Genomic DNA, 14,890 nt, shown 5'->3' with positions numbered 1-14,890 from the left:
ACCCATTTCCAAGCTCCCTCTCAGGTCCTCGCTGGCTGTTGGTCACAGACGTCTGTCCCTGCGCTGTGGGCCTCCCCACAGGCTAGCTTACAACATGGTTTCTCCAGTGAGAACGCAAGGGAGGATGCCCAAGACGGAAGCAGCAGTCTCCTTGTAACCTCATCTTGGAAGTGACATCCTGTTAGGTTCTGTTATGTCCTATTCATTAGAAGGGAACTGCTGGCTCCAGCCCACACTCAAGGGAATGGGCTTACAGAGGGTGTGAATGCCAGAGCGTGGGCATCACTGGGGGGCCATCTCAGAGGCTGCCACCACAATGAGGATATGGAGAAACTCACATATTCATGGTGGGACTATAAATTAGTACTATCACTTTGGAAACCAGTTTGACATTTGCTACCTAAATTGAAAGTATGCATACGTTATAACCTATCAACTCTATACTGATGTATAGACCAAAAGAAATGATTACATGTGGAAATGTACAAAGCAGCATTATTTTTAATAGCTCCAAACTGGAAACATCCAAATGTCCTTTGACAGTAGAGTGGATAAAAACTCCTCGAATATTCCTACAGGGAATACTACACGACAGCAAAATGAGTGAAACATAGTTATATGGATGAATATCATGTTTAGTGGGAAAAAGCCTGACACAAAGGATTACATTCTTTATTATTCCATTGGTACACATTTGAGAAAACAAAAATAAGAGTATCTGACTAGGCCTGCATAGATAGTAAAACTATAAAGAAAAAAGTACGTAGTAATAACAATCAGGGAGGGTGGTTATCCTTCCTGGGAGGGGGAGGGCCTACCTGAGCAGGAAGGGGCATTAACAGAGCTTCCTGCATCCTGGCAAACTTCGATTTCTTAACTAAAGCAGTGATTACACAGATGCCTATTTTCTGGTCATTTTTTGAGCTGTATGCTGTAATTTCATAGACGTTCTGTGTGTATGTTACATTTTGCCATAAAGGAAGCTTTCCCAAAACTACGCATATACCCATATCCTATTATCCAATCATGCACAAAAGGGGCCCAGCAGAAGGCCTGGCATGAGGTTAAGTGCTCAGGGTACACAAGCCAGTGTCCGTTTTGGGACTCCTTCAGCTGGGAAACCCTGTCTGCCTCCTCTCTTGACCACACCAGGCCCTGGAAGGAAAGGTAGGCAACAGGGCTGAGCCTCCCGGAAGCCCTGCTATTTGCAGCAGGGTTTGGCCTGGAGGGGCCCACGGTCTCTCTTTCCATGAGAGGGCTCCGTCTTCTCCCCTGTTCCAGGCAGGAACAGGAACAGGGCTGGCGGGGCGGGGGCGAGTCAGGAGTCAGGGACCAGGAGCCCTTTGGGGGCAGCCATTGGAGCTCAGCTCTGAGTCAACCTGCCTACCCCATGTGACTTCAGCAAGAAGACTCAAAATCCTCTCTAACCACCTCCCCCACCCAGAACTTCAATGAAAAGGTCAAGGGAATTTTCCTCCCCTATAAATGGAACGAATCTTTCTCGGGCCCAGAAAGAATTATTTATCAGGTGTTCGTGGCATTCCGTGTGTCTTTACAGGGCCCAGGCGTGCTCTGAGGCACAACAGACAACTTTCTTCCTGAAAGCTCAGTTGAGAGGCCAACTTCAAAGCCCAGGTCCTCAGAACAGTGCACGAGGCTCCAGGTTGGGAATTGACATCAAAGGCGCACGCACAGGCTGATCTGATGTCGGGGTGGACAGCCTCAGGGCTGTAAGGGGAGGCCGCAGAGGATTCGCCTGTCCTCAGCCCCTGGAGAGCTGAGGGAGGCAGCCCGGCGGTGGCACGGCCTTGTGAACCCAAACTTCAAAAGCCCTGGGCCACTGCTTAACTTGCCGCAGGCAACTGTCTAAAATGGCAGACAGACGGTGGAGGGCAGAAGACTGGGGTGGGCAACAGGAGCTGACCCCAAATCTGTTTATCCACTGAGCCAGAGAGAGGACACAGGGTTTAGATGTGGAAGGGCTGTCTGAAGCCTTGCCGTCCATAGTAAGGATCCTACATGACAGCAAACCAGCACGGTGACGGTTGGCCCACTCAGTCTTCACATCACCCATGTACGGTCTTCACATCACCATGTACAGACACCCGGGGACTGTCATTCCTATTTCTCAAAGGAGGAAACTGAAGTTTAGGGAGGTTCCATGACTTGCTCAAGGTCAGAGTCAATACGGGTGGATCTATCTGCATTGCACAACCCCTGCTCGTACCCACTACTCAAGAAACTTAAAAATAGGGCACTAGGAATGCTCTCTAGGGGCTTGAGTGTAAAACGTGTAACAGAGCAGAGAGAGGCAAAATCATTTGAAAACGAGAGAAGGCTTCCTGGCTGACAGCCCTTGACTTTTTCATTCCCTCATTCATTTAACAAATTTCTCAGTACCTTCTTTGTGGCACACATTGTTCTCGGCACTAGGGATGATATAATGAACAAGACAATGCCCTTGCTCTTACCAAACATATATTCTTGCAAGGGAGGTTGGCTATAAACAAGTAAACAAATTAAAGAATGAGAATGCAGTATGTGTTAAATAGTTATAACTTGTTGTTGTTCAGTTGCTAAGTCGTGTCTGACTCTTTACAACCCCATGGATTGCAGCATGCCAGGTTTCCCTGTCCTTCACTATCGCCTGGTGTTTGCTCAAACTCATGTCTTAATAGCAGGTAAATGAGAGCTTATGTCATATTTTTTCTAGTGCTTCCTATGGGGTCAAGAACCATGCTTAGCATTTTCTATGTCATAATTCATTTAATCTTCATTAACAACTTTCCTGAGGTAGATGCCAATATAAATCTTTATTTTCTAGGTGAGGAAACTGAAGCAAGGACAAATAACTTGTCTAAGGTTACAGGACTGGCAAAATGCCGTGATCAGATTTAGATTCCAGGCAGCCTGGCCCCAGAGTTGACTGCCTCCTTGCCATGGTGTCAATCTCCTAAAAATGGATTGGCCAGCCATGGTCACAAAGCAAGGGGGCACCTGAGGATCAGTGCCATTTTATTCCATCCTGACCTTCCCAGGCCAGTCTTCTAGGCAAGGACATTGCTAAAATGCCCAAGCCCTGGATCTGATTTTTCACCTTCTCCCTGGGACAATTTTGCCTCTGATCTCAAATTCAGGATCTACAAAGGAGATGCTTTCCAGACCCAAGAAGCTTCTGGAGGCAAACAGACACTTGGAACTCAGTCAAAGGGAGCTGTGTGCCTTCTGTGGGTCAGGAGGCTTCCTGTGGGGGGGAAAATGAGATTCTGGATACTTCCAAGGACCCACCACCAGGATGGCATGAGGGACCACTGCTGTGGCCCACACAACAAAGTGTCCCCAGATGTCAGATCAGTTAAGGACTGGGATACAGCTCAGGGCTCGGTGGGAAAGCATCTCTGATTGTTAAGTGATGTCAAGGGCTGAGATCAGCGGCAGCTTCCTTTCTGACTCTGTGACCTCAGCCAGGGGGCTTTGCCTCTCATTGCCTTCTCGGTTCTAAAGCAGCTGAGGAAGGAACTCCTTATTTCCCAAGGACAAAACCGTCATCTATCAGAAGAAGCCCCTTAGCAAGTAGTTCTCAGCACCCCATGAAAAAGCCTTTGAGAAGCTCAGCTGGGAAACCTCTTCCCTGTGTCCTATGCAATCCCCAATGAGCTCAGAGAGAAACTTTCTAGGGTCTGTGTGTGCTGCTCCACAGGCTCGGCCTCTCTCCCCAAAGCTCAGTCCTTCCTGGGCTGGTCCACACCCTCCAACCACGACCTGCACCCTCCACAGGGTGGGCGAGCCCACCCCCATGTGCACCCTTGCTCCAGCCTCATCTGCATTTAACATCCCTTGTGGGGCTTTGGCAGAGAATACTCAACAGACTCATATTAAAAATGCCCTTTAAAATTCAAAAGCTTTGAACTGAAGAAATACCTTGAGAAGTTTTCATGGAAAGTTCAGCTCCACTGGTTCAATTCACTACACTTAGATGCACCTTTTCAAATAATAGGGAAAAAATGTAACAGGGTCAGACCCAATCAATATGCTTGTTCAAACAGAATTGCAGGGACTGTGATGTGCACACATTTTGTACTCTGCCTTTGTACCCTGCCACTCGCTCTGAAGAAAGGTTTCTTTGCTGGGAGAGCAATAAAAGTGGTAGCCTTTGGAGTGGAGACGGCAAAGCAATGGTGTGTTTACCGGGCTGGGAGGGGCTGCCATTTTTCGCATCCACCCCCCCTCCCCAGCCTCGTCTCTTTGTTCTTTTCATAACGGCATGCAACCCACATGGGCAAAGTCCTTCCTATGCCCCGGCATCTGATGCTGAATTGGAGGCAAAGGACTCCCAGCGCTTGCCTGCCTCATCTCAGAAAGGTGATTTGTGGATTAGACAGATAATTTGCTGCTTCTTTCCCACCCTTGGTGAGAACACAAAAGGATCTGCCAGAGCGCTGTACCACGGCTGGGGGAATTCCCGAAGTCTAAAACGGGCTCTTGTCTGGCTAAGTCAGGGTCCACATACACTCCACCCCCCAAGCCTTCCATCCCCAAGAGGACCTTGGGCAGATGGAGGTTTCCTTGGCCTTAGGCTGCAACCTAACAACAGCCAGGAAAATTCTGGAAAACCCACCTTAAGTGGAGGTGGCCAAGTTAGAGGGAGAAGGGGTGAGCTACAGATCCCACCACCAGCCCCTCAGCCAGACATGAAGGCAGGCAAAAAAATGAATGAAGGGGAGCAAACGAAAGGCCTGCCTTCAGCATCCACATCAGTCTGGGCACACTGACCTCATGCACAATCACAGACGTATATTCATCTCAACCTCAATCATTTAAACGATGCCCTGGAATTGAAAGAGTAGCACTGATGTGACCTCATGCACACTCACAGATGTATATACATCTCAACCTCAATCATTTAAATGATGCCCTGGAATTGAGAGAGTAGCACTGATGTATATACACTGCCATGTACAAAATAGATAGCTAGCAGAAAGTAGCTGTATAGAGCAGGGAACTCAGCTTGGTGCTCTGTAATGACATAGAGGTGTGGGATGGGGGGCTGGGAGGAAGGCTCAAGAGGGAGGGGATATACGTACACTTACGACTGATTCACGTTGTTCTATAGCAGAAACCAACACAATATGGTAAAGCAATTATCCTCCAATTAAAAAAAAACACAACTAAACAATGCCCTGGACCTGGTGAGGATCCGGGCTGTTCAGAGGGTCAAGTGGGGATTAGGAACAATTATTCTCAACCCCTACTTCATACTAGATCCTAAAACATTCTTGTTGGTTCTTGCTAAAATAAGACATCCTGGGTTTCCGCTGGACCTGGGTTAAAGTCAGGAATAGATGTCAACAGGGGTGCGGAATTATGCTCAGGCTCCATTTGCTGACCACAAGCAATCCCATCGTTTCAAACTCTGCTCAGGCCCCCAGGGCCCCTGCAAAGACGTAAAGTCAGAACTATTGGGCCACATGGAGTTTCCCAGCATGGCCCCCACCTGGAGGGTCCCTGGTCAGCCAGTCCTTTCGCAGATGGCCCCATCCTACCTCGGGAAACAAGTCCTCTCGAGGAAGCAGTGAAGGGGGCCAGGCCATGTTGCCCGCTCACACGTGACGCAGTTGGAGGGTGCCTTTTCCAACCATCCGTGCTCTTTGTAGAGTCTGAGTCGAGGGCCTGTCATGCTCTCTGTTTGAAATTTGGGCCACGATTCTTAGAGAATAGGCTACCCCTCCTCCCGCTGGAGTGAGGAGAGTTAGGAGTCACCATGTTCCTTCCTATACACGACTGTACGTGGGACCAGCTAGTAAGAAAACCCCTGACATGCTTTTGCTGAGAGAGTGGTGGCCACCTAGTATGGGGGGGCTCTACCTTCTATACCTTTTTTTCTTGCCTTGCACTCAATTGTGGACAAAGTCTCCACCACCTCCACCCCTCACCGGGGCTTCCCAGGTGGTAAAGAACTCAACTGCCAATACAAGAGATGTAAGAGACGTGGGTTCCATTCCTGGGTTGAGAAGATCCCCTGAAGTAGGAAATGGCAACCCACTCCAGTGTTCTTGCCTGGAGAATCCTGTGGATAGAGGAGCCTGGCGGGCTACAATCCATGGGGTCACTAAGAGTCGGACATGACTGAAGTGACTTAGCACAACAGAACAACCACCCCACCCCTCGCACCCCAGCCTCCCTTTCATCTGTTATGGAGCTATCTCCAAGTAATGCTTAAAACCGGAGAATACTTTCCATTTTAAAATTAAAAGTCAGTAGCTAAAAAAGCAGCAGCGTCCCCTCTTCTGAATGCTTTGGAATCTGTTCTCTCCAGTTTAACTGGTTGGAAAGTCACTCTGCACCGCGGGTGCTCTTCTTGGCAACAGAGATAAACTGCCATTAACAACAAACTTGAACATGCACGCATCCCTAAACTGAACTGGCCTCCTGCCTTCTGTTTCAAGCATATATCACAAGTCAAAATGAATTAAGTCCAAATCCAGTTTGCAACGGTCCGTCACTAACCCACCTCACTGGAACGAGCTGGCAGCGTGTGGGTTGGAAGAGGGCCTGTGGGGTCCCTCCCGCTGTAGGGGATTGCAGTCCGCCTGCCAAATCAGCCCCACACAGGCGTCCGCAGCCCAGTGGCCCCTCAACTGGGTGGGCTGGGGTGGGGAGCCATCCTGAGCAGCTGTTGAAGCCCAGCCAAGGGCCTGAGAGCACAGGCCTTCCTCTCTCAGACCTCCAATGTCAATCAAGTGTCAAGAACTCATCCGGAGAAACTTCATAGGTGAACACTGCAGGGTCAAGAGTTGACACTGGGGATTTTCCAAAGAAATAGAAAGAAAAAACTAACACAGGCCACTCATGGAAAATAGCCAGCAAAAAGCAGGAAGTGAACCAGGTTAATACTTTAATCTGTACATCACATTTCTTTTTTTTTTTGCAAACCATTACACTTTTTTTTTAAATTAATTTTTTCTTGCAAAATACTCATTTCATTTTTCCAACAAAATCTTATAAAGGCAAAAATAAAATCTTATTTTGGCAAATGTCATGAAGTCGATACTGGCAGCATATGGAGTTAGTTAAAAATAGACGGCAACTTCTAAATATATTCAAGATTATTTTTCTGACCATAGTCAAAGACCAATTTTCATTTAAAGTGTGGCTCTACCCAATGGAGGTTTTTTGTTTTTTTCCTTTATAAGCTCATTTTCTATATGCAGAATATCATGAGCTCATGACTCATATAAAGGGGCACAAACACGGCACCTGGTCTAGTGGCCCCTTCCCCATTTTAGGCTGGAAGTCAAGTCATCGTCCTGCCATCGTGGCCCTGCTGGCCATCAGAGATGGTGGGGACCCGCTGCCTGCCCTCCGGCCACTGACCCAAGTCCTGGGAAACTGACCTGTGTTCCAGGGGGCAGGCTGCAAAGGTCCCAGGATCGCCATCACAGCCTAGTGTGGACACAGGGAGTTGCAGGTAGATGCCACCCGGTGTGATGTTTATTGCTTACGATACAAGTCGAGGATGCTCTTCTCGCCTTTTCTGTATTTCAAAGTGTTCTGTGTTTCTTTTTTTTTTAGTTAAAGCAAACTTTTTTTATTTTTGAGAAGAGCCCTTTGCTGAGAGAACCTCATGGGTGGGTTGGGGACCAAAGTTCTTAGACACGTTGTTGGGCCTAAGGCAGACCCAAGGCCGAGGCACAGACTTGGGCTCCGTATCGGTGGAGCTTCACCCTCCAGAGCTGGCCATCAGGCGGGCAGGGTCAGGGACGGCTGACCACTGCCCTGGCCAGCACGCCAATGAGCCCCACACTGGAATCCACTGGAAGCATGTCTCCCATCCAAGCTCGCCTGCGTTCAGCAGATGCTGGACTGGCTTCTGCTCACCCTGCCCTGCGGCCCCACCCACACCCACCACCCCACGATACCTGAATCTGTGTGTGCAGCTCCGAAATCTTGCATCCTCACCTTCTCGGCCACTGAGCCCTTGAGGTGAACGTTATAAAATATATCCTGATTCTAAAATACAGCATCAGTATTGTACAGTGTGTATCAAAAGTGCCTTTGTCACATGTAAGAGGAGTCTGAACTAAAACAAGCGGGGGTGTCAGGACCTCGCCCTGTGGTGGGCGCCCCACAGCTGATGGGCTACTCCGTCCTCCGGGCTGAACCCCTGCTTAGCTGGAAGGGGTTTCCTTGGCGGAAGGAGGATCCATCTTCTTGGAGGAAACTGGTTCTGCTGGCCCCTGGCTCCAGACTTCTCTGTGTACTGGATCACGGGTCAGTCACTGCCTGGGCTGGCAAAAAGTGGAGGAGACAATGAGGGGCTGGCAGGACCCCAGCCCACTCTGGGGAGCAGGTGGTGGGCTTGTGTGTGCACACATGGGACAGGGAATGGCAGGCTAATGAGACAGAATGCAGCCAGGCAGGGGGCCAGGGCAATGCGGCCGCTGCTGGGGGACCCTCCGCTTCTAGGACTCGTGGCTGCCCCACCTCTTCTCCACCCCATCACTACTAGGAAGTTGGCCAGACACACAGTGGCCCTGAGACTGGGTCCCTGCTCTAACAGGGCCATAGGCCTGAGCAAAGAGGGCTCTGGGTTCCAGTTCCGGCCTGGCCCCCTGTTTGCTCTGGGTAACTTGCTCAGCTTCCGTGGCCCTTGTTTGTTTAATCTAAACACAGGGTGATTGCACCAATCTCCTAGGACTGCTGAGGATGCTGGAAGGGTAAAAGGAAATGTGGATGGTCTCTGAAAAGAGCATCGGAGGCCTACTCATGGCCACAGAGGCACCAAAAGCTGGGAGGAACAGAGCCTCTCTGTGGCCTGGGACATTCAGATCTCCAGGAGAAAACCACACACCCCACCTGTGACCCCAGAGGATGCTGTGGCCTTTACAGGATCCTCTGGAGCCAATACCTGACTGGAGCATTTCCCTGGGATTCCTCAGCCATGGGGGCCCTACTGTATACCTCCCGAGAGCCTGGCCGAAGGCCAACCTCCTCCTGCCACCCTCAGGCTGGGGGACACCCACCCAAGAGCATGCCTCCGCCCCAACCACACACCTCCATCCCTCACTGCACTCCCTTCTCCAAACACCTAGATCTCCTGGGGTGGCCGGATGGGCCCACAGGTGGTGACTGAGGACTCACAAGGAAAGGGTCCCCACCCTGGTTCTGACACCCACAGCCACGACTCTTTGGGCCAGTCCCTCACGGGCTCTGAGCTCCTCTTCCTCATCTGTAAAATGGGGCAACTATCCCCACAGGGTTATTGCCAGTGTTCAGCAATGTCAACCATAAACACTATAGAGGGACGAGAGGGAAAACCCTACACACCATCTGGCTTGCACCGGTCCCTTGGGGGCACTAGGCCACCCGCAGGAAGGACAGCTGGGCAGGGAGGGGCGCAGCTCTGGTTCCTGAGATTTCACAGGCTCTCCTGTATCAGAGCCACTGAACACTGAGCTCCTAAAAGCCAACAGCCCCCCTGCTGCCCACCAGCCCAGGAGATCTCCCCAGCGGCCGCTTTGCCCATGGAAGGAAGCATCAGCAGGTGGTACTGCAATCGCCTCAGCAGCAGGGAGGGGACATGCTCAGCGCCAGGAGAGGGGCCACGACGCCAGGCGGGGGCTCTTACTTGGAAGGTGTTAGACAAAGGTGTAGTGGAGTCCGTTGCTTAAGGGGGGGTAAGGTGGCACGGTCCGGGAGGACAGGGGGGCTTTAGGCGGGAGGAGGGCCAGCTGCTGCGCTAGACGGGCACACAGGGATTAAGCGGTGTGTTAGGCTCCTCGTCTGCTCCCGCAGCTCCAAGCGCCCCACTCAGCAGGGCTCGGGAGCTGTGGGCCCCACCGCCCGCCACTAGTGGCCTGGGCTTGGGGGACATGCCCGTGGGGCCGGGTTGGGGCCTGGCCTGGGACTGGAGAAAGGGAGCAAGAGTGAGGAAAGGCTGCAGCAGAGGTGGCCACTCAGCAGGGGCGTGATTGCGGGGGCTCAGGGTGGGAGGCCTGGGGTGCACTCGCCTGCTGGTGGGGAGGAAGCCAAGGACAGTACGTCCACACAGGTAGGGCAAGCACAGGCCAGAGAGAAGGGTGATTCACGGCAGGGCAGGTGCCCCTGCTGGACCCCTGGACACAGGGGGGAATTCAAAACCACCATGCGGGGGCCTCAGGGGCCCTCAGGATCATCCGGAGGATGGGCCTGGGGGAGTCGCCCGCTGTCTCCCCCACAAGGACGCCCTCTCAGCTGACGCACATGTCCTCAGGGGAGTCAGGACAGCAGGGACCTCAGGGACTCTGTACGGGACCAGAGCTGGGGGAGAGAGAACAGGTTCCCCTGCCCTCGGTCATCCCACGGCTTCTTGCTATAGCTCTGCTCCCCAGGGCCACCACCGCAGGGGCTGGCAGGCCCCACCCTCGGTCACTTCTAGACCCTTTGGCCAGAGCCGGAGGACCGGTGGGGGCTGTGACACCACGTCACTCTATGACCACCCCTCACACCTGGCCAAGGGCACCACCTAGACAGGCAGCGGCCGCTGCATCTGGGGAAAAATAGCACTGGGAGAACTGTGAGGGCTCACATAGGCAGGCCACGTGTGGGTGGGGACAGGAGCCAGGAGTCTCTTTCCTAGCTGAGAGAGAAAGCCCTTTTTACACACGCGTACATGTACACACACAAATACACATACACTCCTGACTGAGACAGAAAGCCGTTTTCACACACGCGTACATATACGTACACACACACACACACACACCTCCCATCCTGTGGTACATTTTTTCCCCACTGGACAACAAAGTCCCACTTTGCAATTCCTGCTTTCTGGCACAGGCCACTCAGAGGCAACTCTGACAGGTGGACAGTGGCTCTGATTTGGGGACCAAAGCAGAGACCCCAAGGAGGGTTAAGGGGTCCCTTTTGCCTCGTCCCAGCAAGAAATCCAAGCACTAGAGGGTTTCCTGCCCCTTACTGGTGAGGCCAAAAATCTTAGCCTTGACCCCTCAGCTCAGGAACCAGAAAAGCCTGTTCTCAACCGGCCATCTCAGAGAGAGCGGAAGAGCAGCACTGCTCCCAGGTCTAACAATGAGACACATGCCCTCTCCCAGACCTCCTTCCTCCAACACCCCTGAGCACCAGTTCCCCTGCCCGACCTGCTCCCCTCCTCCGCCACCGCCCCCACCCCCTCCATGTCCTGCAAGGGACAGGGCAAACACCACTGTTCTTCAATTTCTAAGCCTGACATCTGCTTTCCCACCAACTCCTGACAGGCTGGGCTGGGCCTTGAACCCAGGGAGCAGGGGCTGGGACCCAGCCTCTGAGGCTGCCCCCGCGGCCTCACCTGCCACCTGCTTGCTACGCTGGGAGGCCTCCGAGGCCAGGGCGTAGGAGATGTTGATGATGCGCTCCTGCTCCTGCAGCTGCGAGTCCAGGTCGGCCACACTGTTCTGGTCCTGGCTGGCGGTCGGCTGCAGGTTGCACATGCTGCGGGAGGGCCAGAAAGCGGGCTGTGGGCTTCCCCGCCCGTGGCGTCCACCTCAGGAGAGGGGGGTCCCCCTGGCCTGAGGACCTCACCCTTCTGGGGGCATCAGATAAAAGCAGGGCACTTTCTCTCCAGACCAAGGCGCACATGCTCCTCTCCCAGTGCCCAGCCACAGCTTCGCCCCTCCCTTGGGGGATCACAGACCTCAAGGGAAGAGCTCTGGCTCTAGGCTCCTATTCCCTCCAGATGCGAAAAGGCTAACCTGGCTCTGAAAGGGAGGACCTCAAACACTGAGGCTACAGGGGCGGATGGGACAGGAAAGTCACTTGCTGGAGTCCCCTCCTGGCCTCCAGGGGTGTGGACGAGGCCTCTGGCAGCTCAGGGCACGGCTGGGCCCCGGCTCTGGTCTAGGCCACAGGCCACTTTGATAGGTGAACAGTGGCTCTGATTTGAGGACCAAAGCAGGGACTCCAAAGGTCTAGGGTCTGAATGAGGGAACACAGGCCCTGGGGCTGGGAGTGCCATCCTTGGGGGCGATCTCTAAGCGCGTCTACTTCACCACCACACTTGGCTCTACTCCCCACACTTGCCAGGGCCACGGGACACAGATCCGGGGGTGAGGGCCTAACATGACCCTCTGAGGGCTTCACCACCTTCCAGGTGACCTGGGCCAGCTTCCTCGCTGATCTGTCGGTGACGGGCTGAGAGCTGGCCTGCCCCTTACAGTCAGCAACGCTTGCCTAAGACGGAGGCCTGATAAAACACACACACCCTGACCGGCCCAGTCTGGGGCCCGTTCAAGCTGAGACACCCCCGGGGCAGCCTAGCAGGCTGTCAGGACTCGGGCGGCATGAGGGCTGACCTGGACCGGGTGAGGATGTTACGGATCTTCTCGGCTTTGCGGTATCGCGCCTGCAGCTCCTCCAGGCTGGGTGGCTCTTCAGGATCCAGCTCCACGTAACGCTCGGGGATGGAGACCTTCTCTGGTTTGGAGAGCTGAGGAAAGGACCGGGTGGCAGTGGGTGGGAGGCACAGATGTTTGGTTTGAAACCTGCTCCCTGACCCTGTCCCCACACCAGGAGGCACACGGAGCTGCCCACAGACTCAAGTATTTGCTAACATCACAGTGGCAGCAGTTCAGTGTGGAGTCAGGATCTGCGTCTAGGTTTGACTCCAAAGCCCGTGCTCTTTCCACCATACCTGGCACCTCCTACTGGCCAAGGGAAGGGAAAGGGGAAGGCAAAATAACTAGACCAGAAGCCCCAGGGAGGACAGCAGTCACCCATGAGGTCACCCTCCATGTGATCTGAGCTGTGCGGACCTCCCTGCTCTCTCCTCTGGTGGGATGCTCCTCTCCAGGCTCCAGGGCCTCTCTCTCCTCCTCCCAACCTCACCTCCAGAAGCCTTCCCTGACCATGCCTCTTCCGCCCACCTTCCCTGCCACTCCCTCTGCTTTCTGTTTGCTTCTCCGCTGTCTAGCTTGGACACTTGGTACTCAGCAGCCCTTCAGCAAACACTCCTTGGATAGTTAGATGGGTGGGTGGGCAGACGGATGGGTGGCTGGGCGGAGGAATGAAAGAAAGTGACAGTGCTTTGTGTCCCTACAAAAGGCCCTCTGACCTAGACAGGAGGCAGCCGTGTTGCATCTCTTGCTCTCAAAAGGAAACTGATCCCCACTCCTCCCCTCCAGTCTCTCATACAAACCCAACAGCAACCTCAGCTTAGTGAAACCTTACTTGGGCCAAGAAAGCTAAAGGCAACTTTCGCACAACTTAGGGAATTTTTTTTCTCCTTGAGTAACAGCAGTACATTTTAAATGAGGTGGTTGAAACTCCTAAAGACAAGGTCAATTCAAACCCAGGGCAAAAATGGACTTGAATTCAAACCCACCCCTACCTTCTGTTCTGGTGAAAGATGGCAAGAAAAAGCTCCTGTCTGTTTTTCCCAATGAAGGCAGATCCAGAGCAAGGATGCAGATCACATTGCAGGAGCAGGGATTTAGGTTAGAGATAAGGAAGGACTTTTCCCCTTGGCTGGCAGGCTAATCAGGACACCACAAAGCGCACTTCCCACTGCCAAGGCAGCCTGTAGAAGCTTCCTTTGTGAATCTGAGAATCACGGACTTCTGGCTGCTTCAGAGGCCAATGCGAAAGTGGCTTAAGGCAGGGGACTAACCTTGTTAACCCCTGGAGGCCCAGAACCCAGGTGCTCCACAGGCGTCAGTCTGCCCCCCTCCAGACTGATCTCTCCTTCACGTGGTAAGAGCACTTCCTCTCATGCAGTTTCAGGCCAGGCCGAGTCCTCACACAAATGTGTCTGGGCTACTGTGCACTTCATTCAACAGAGTCGTCAAATGAGAAAGTTGCTGTGTGCCAGGCCTGAGGCTGGGTGCATAAAGGTGACCCCAACAGCCATACACACTGCTCTACAGAGCTTACGAGGGGCACAACACGGGCATCAGGAGACCGCCCTATGTCTTGCAGACCCTGAGTCTATCATGCACTGACTCCCTTTCTCTTCGCTGGGGTGAAGACACTCCTGGCCACGGTTACTTGCTTTTCTGGGCCTGCCTGGTCATGGTGTATTTGAGCCACCAGAGGGCGCAAGGAGAATTCAGACCAGTCCCATCCAGGTCTCCCAGCCTCTGCCACACCTGGAAATTTCACCTGGAATTTCTAAACCTGCCTCCCCTTTCCCCCACCTCAAGTCTGATTGCCTAAACTAGCCTGACTAGCCAGATGCAAGACCAACTCCTGGTTTTCCAGGGAACACATCCTAACAATAACAACTGCCTCATCACATTCCTATTACGTGCCAGGTCCTGTGCTCATAGCTTTCTGATCATTGCCAATCGTTCCGGCAATGTGCTGAGTCTCTTAACCCTCACCACAACCGACATTACTGCTGAGGAAACCAAGGCACGGAGCAGCTAGATGACTTGCCCCCAGGTACAGAGAGACGGATCTGAGCCTGCATCACAATGCCTGGACTCCTCTCACCACCTCCAGCTGCTGTTCACCCATCCTCTGGGCCACAGCAAAGCCGAGCCTGTCCCATTCAGAGCAACACCCCCAGTGCCCCTGGGAGGGTGGGTCAGGCTGCAGTCTGAAGGCCATGCCTCAGAAGGAATGAGGCATGAAGGAAGCCCCCGCCCTCACCTCTCTGCTGATGTCCACGTCATAGTCTTGTGGTTCCAGGTCCAATTCAGTGACAGGCATGGCCTGCACCTTCAGCCAGCCATTCTCTTCCTTGTCCTTTCTGTCCCCTTGTACAGCCCGTTCCAACAGCTGCAGGTCAAAGTCCTGCTCACGCTTCCACTGGCAACAGAATGAGAGGGTGAAATGTAGTCACTTCCTGACCGGCCCTTTTGGGTGGGTCTTGTGGGCACCAGGGTCCTCGGGAAGTTGGGTCTGTGACTCGTTA

The 14,890-nt window shown here is 53.1% G+C and overlaps 1 protein-coding gene across 6 annotated transcripts in view; it reads right to left on the bottom strand.

The window, feature by feature from the left end:
• Positions 1–6,889: 6,889 nt before the first annotated feature.
• Positions 6,890–14,890, bottom strand: part of PLEKHA7 (pleckstrin homology domain containing A7) — a 213,709-nt gene continuing 205,708 nt past the window's right edge. The window contains exons 24-28 of one of the 6 annotated variants that reach the window (XR_009693577.1): positions 14,626–14,784; positions 12,330–12,463; positions 11,327–11,469; positions 9,629–9,734; positions 6,890–8,288 (exon numbers count right to left, since the gene is read on the bottom strand). Coding sequence is in view for 5 of the 6 variants with exons in the window: in XM_061146728.1 (XP_061002711.1) it covers positions 9,639–9,739; positions 11,327–11,469; positions 12,330–12,463; positions 14,626–14,784 (537 nt within the window). In the remaining variant the exon portion in view is untranslated. Of the gene's footprint in view, positions 8,289–9,628; positions 9,740–11,326; positions 11,470–12,329; positions 12,464–14,625; positions 14,785–14,890 lie in introns of all 6 variants that reach the window. The other 5 variants (XM_061146728.1, XM_061146734.1, XM_061146765.1 and 2 more) reach the window with 5 other exon arrangements.

The sequence above is a fragment of the Dama dama genome, chromosome 1 (assembly GCF_033118175.1).
Source record: "Dama dama isolate Ldn47 chromosome 1, ASM3311817v1, whole genome shotgun sequence".
Taxonomy (NCBI): Eukaryota; Metazoa; Chordata; class Mammalia; order Artiodactyla; family Cervidae; genus Dama; species Dama dama.
Note: the sequence above shows the minus strand (reverse complement) of the source record. Positions and strands in the feature narration are given on the sequence as shown.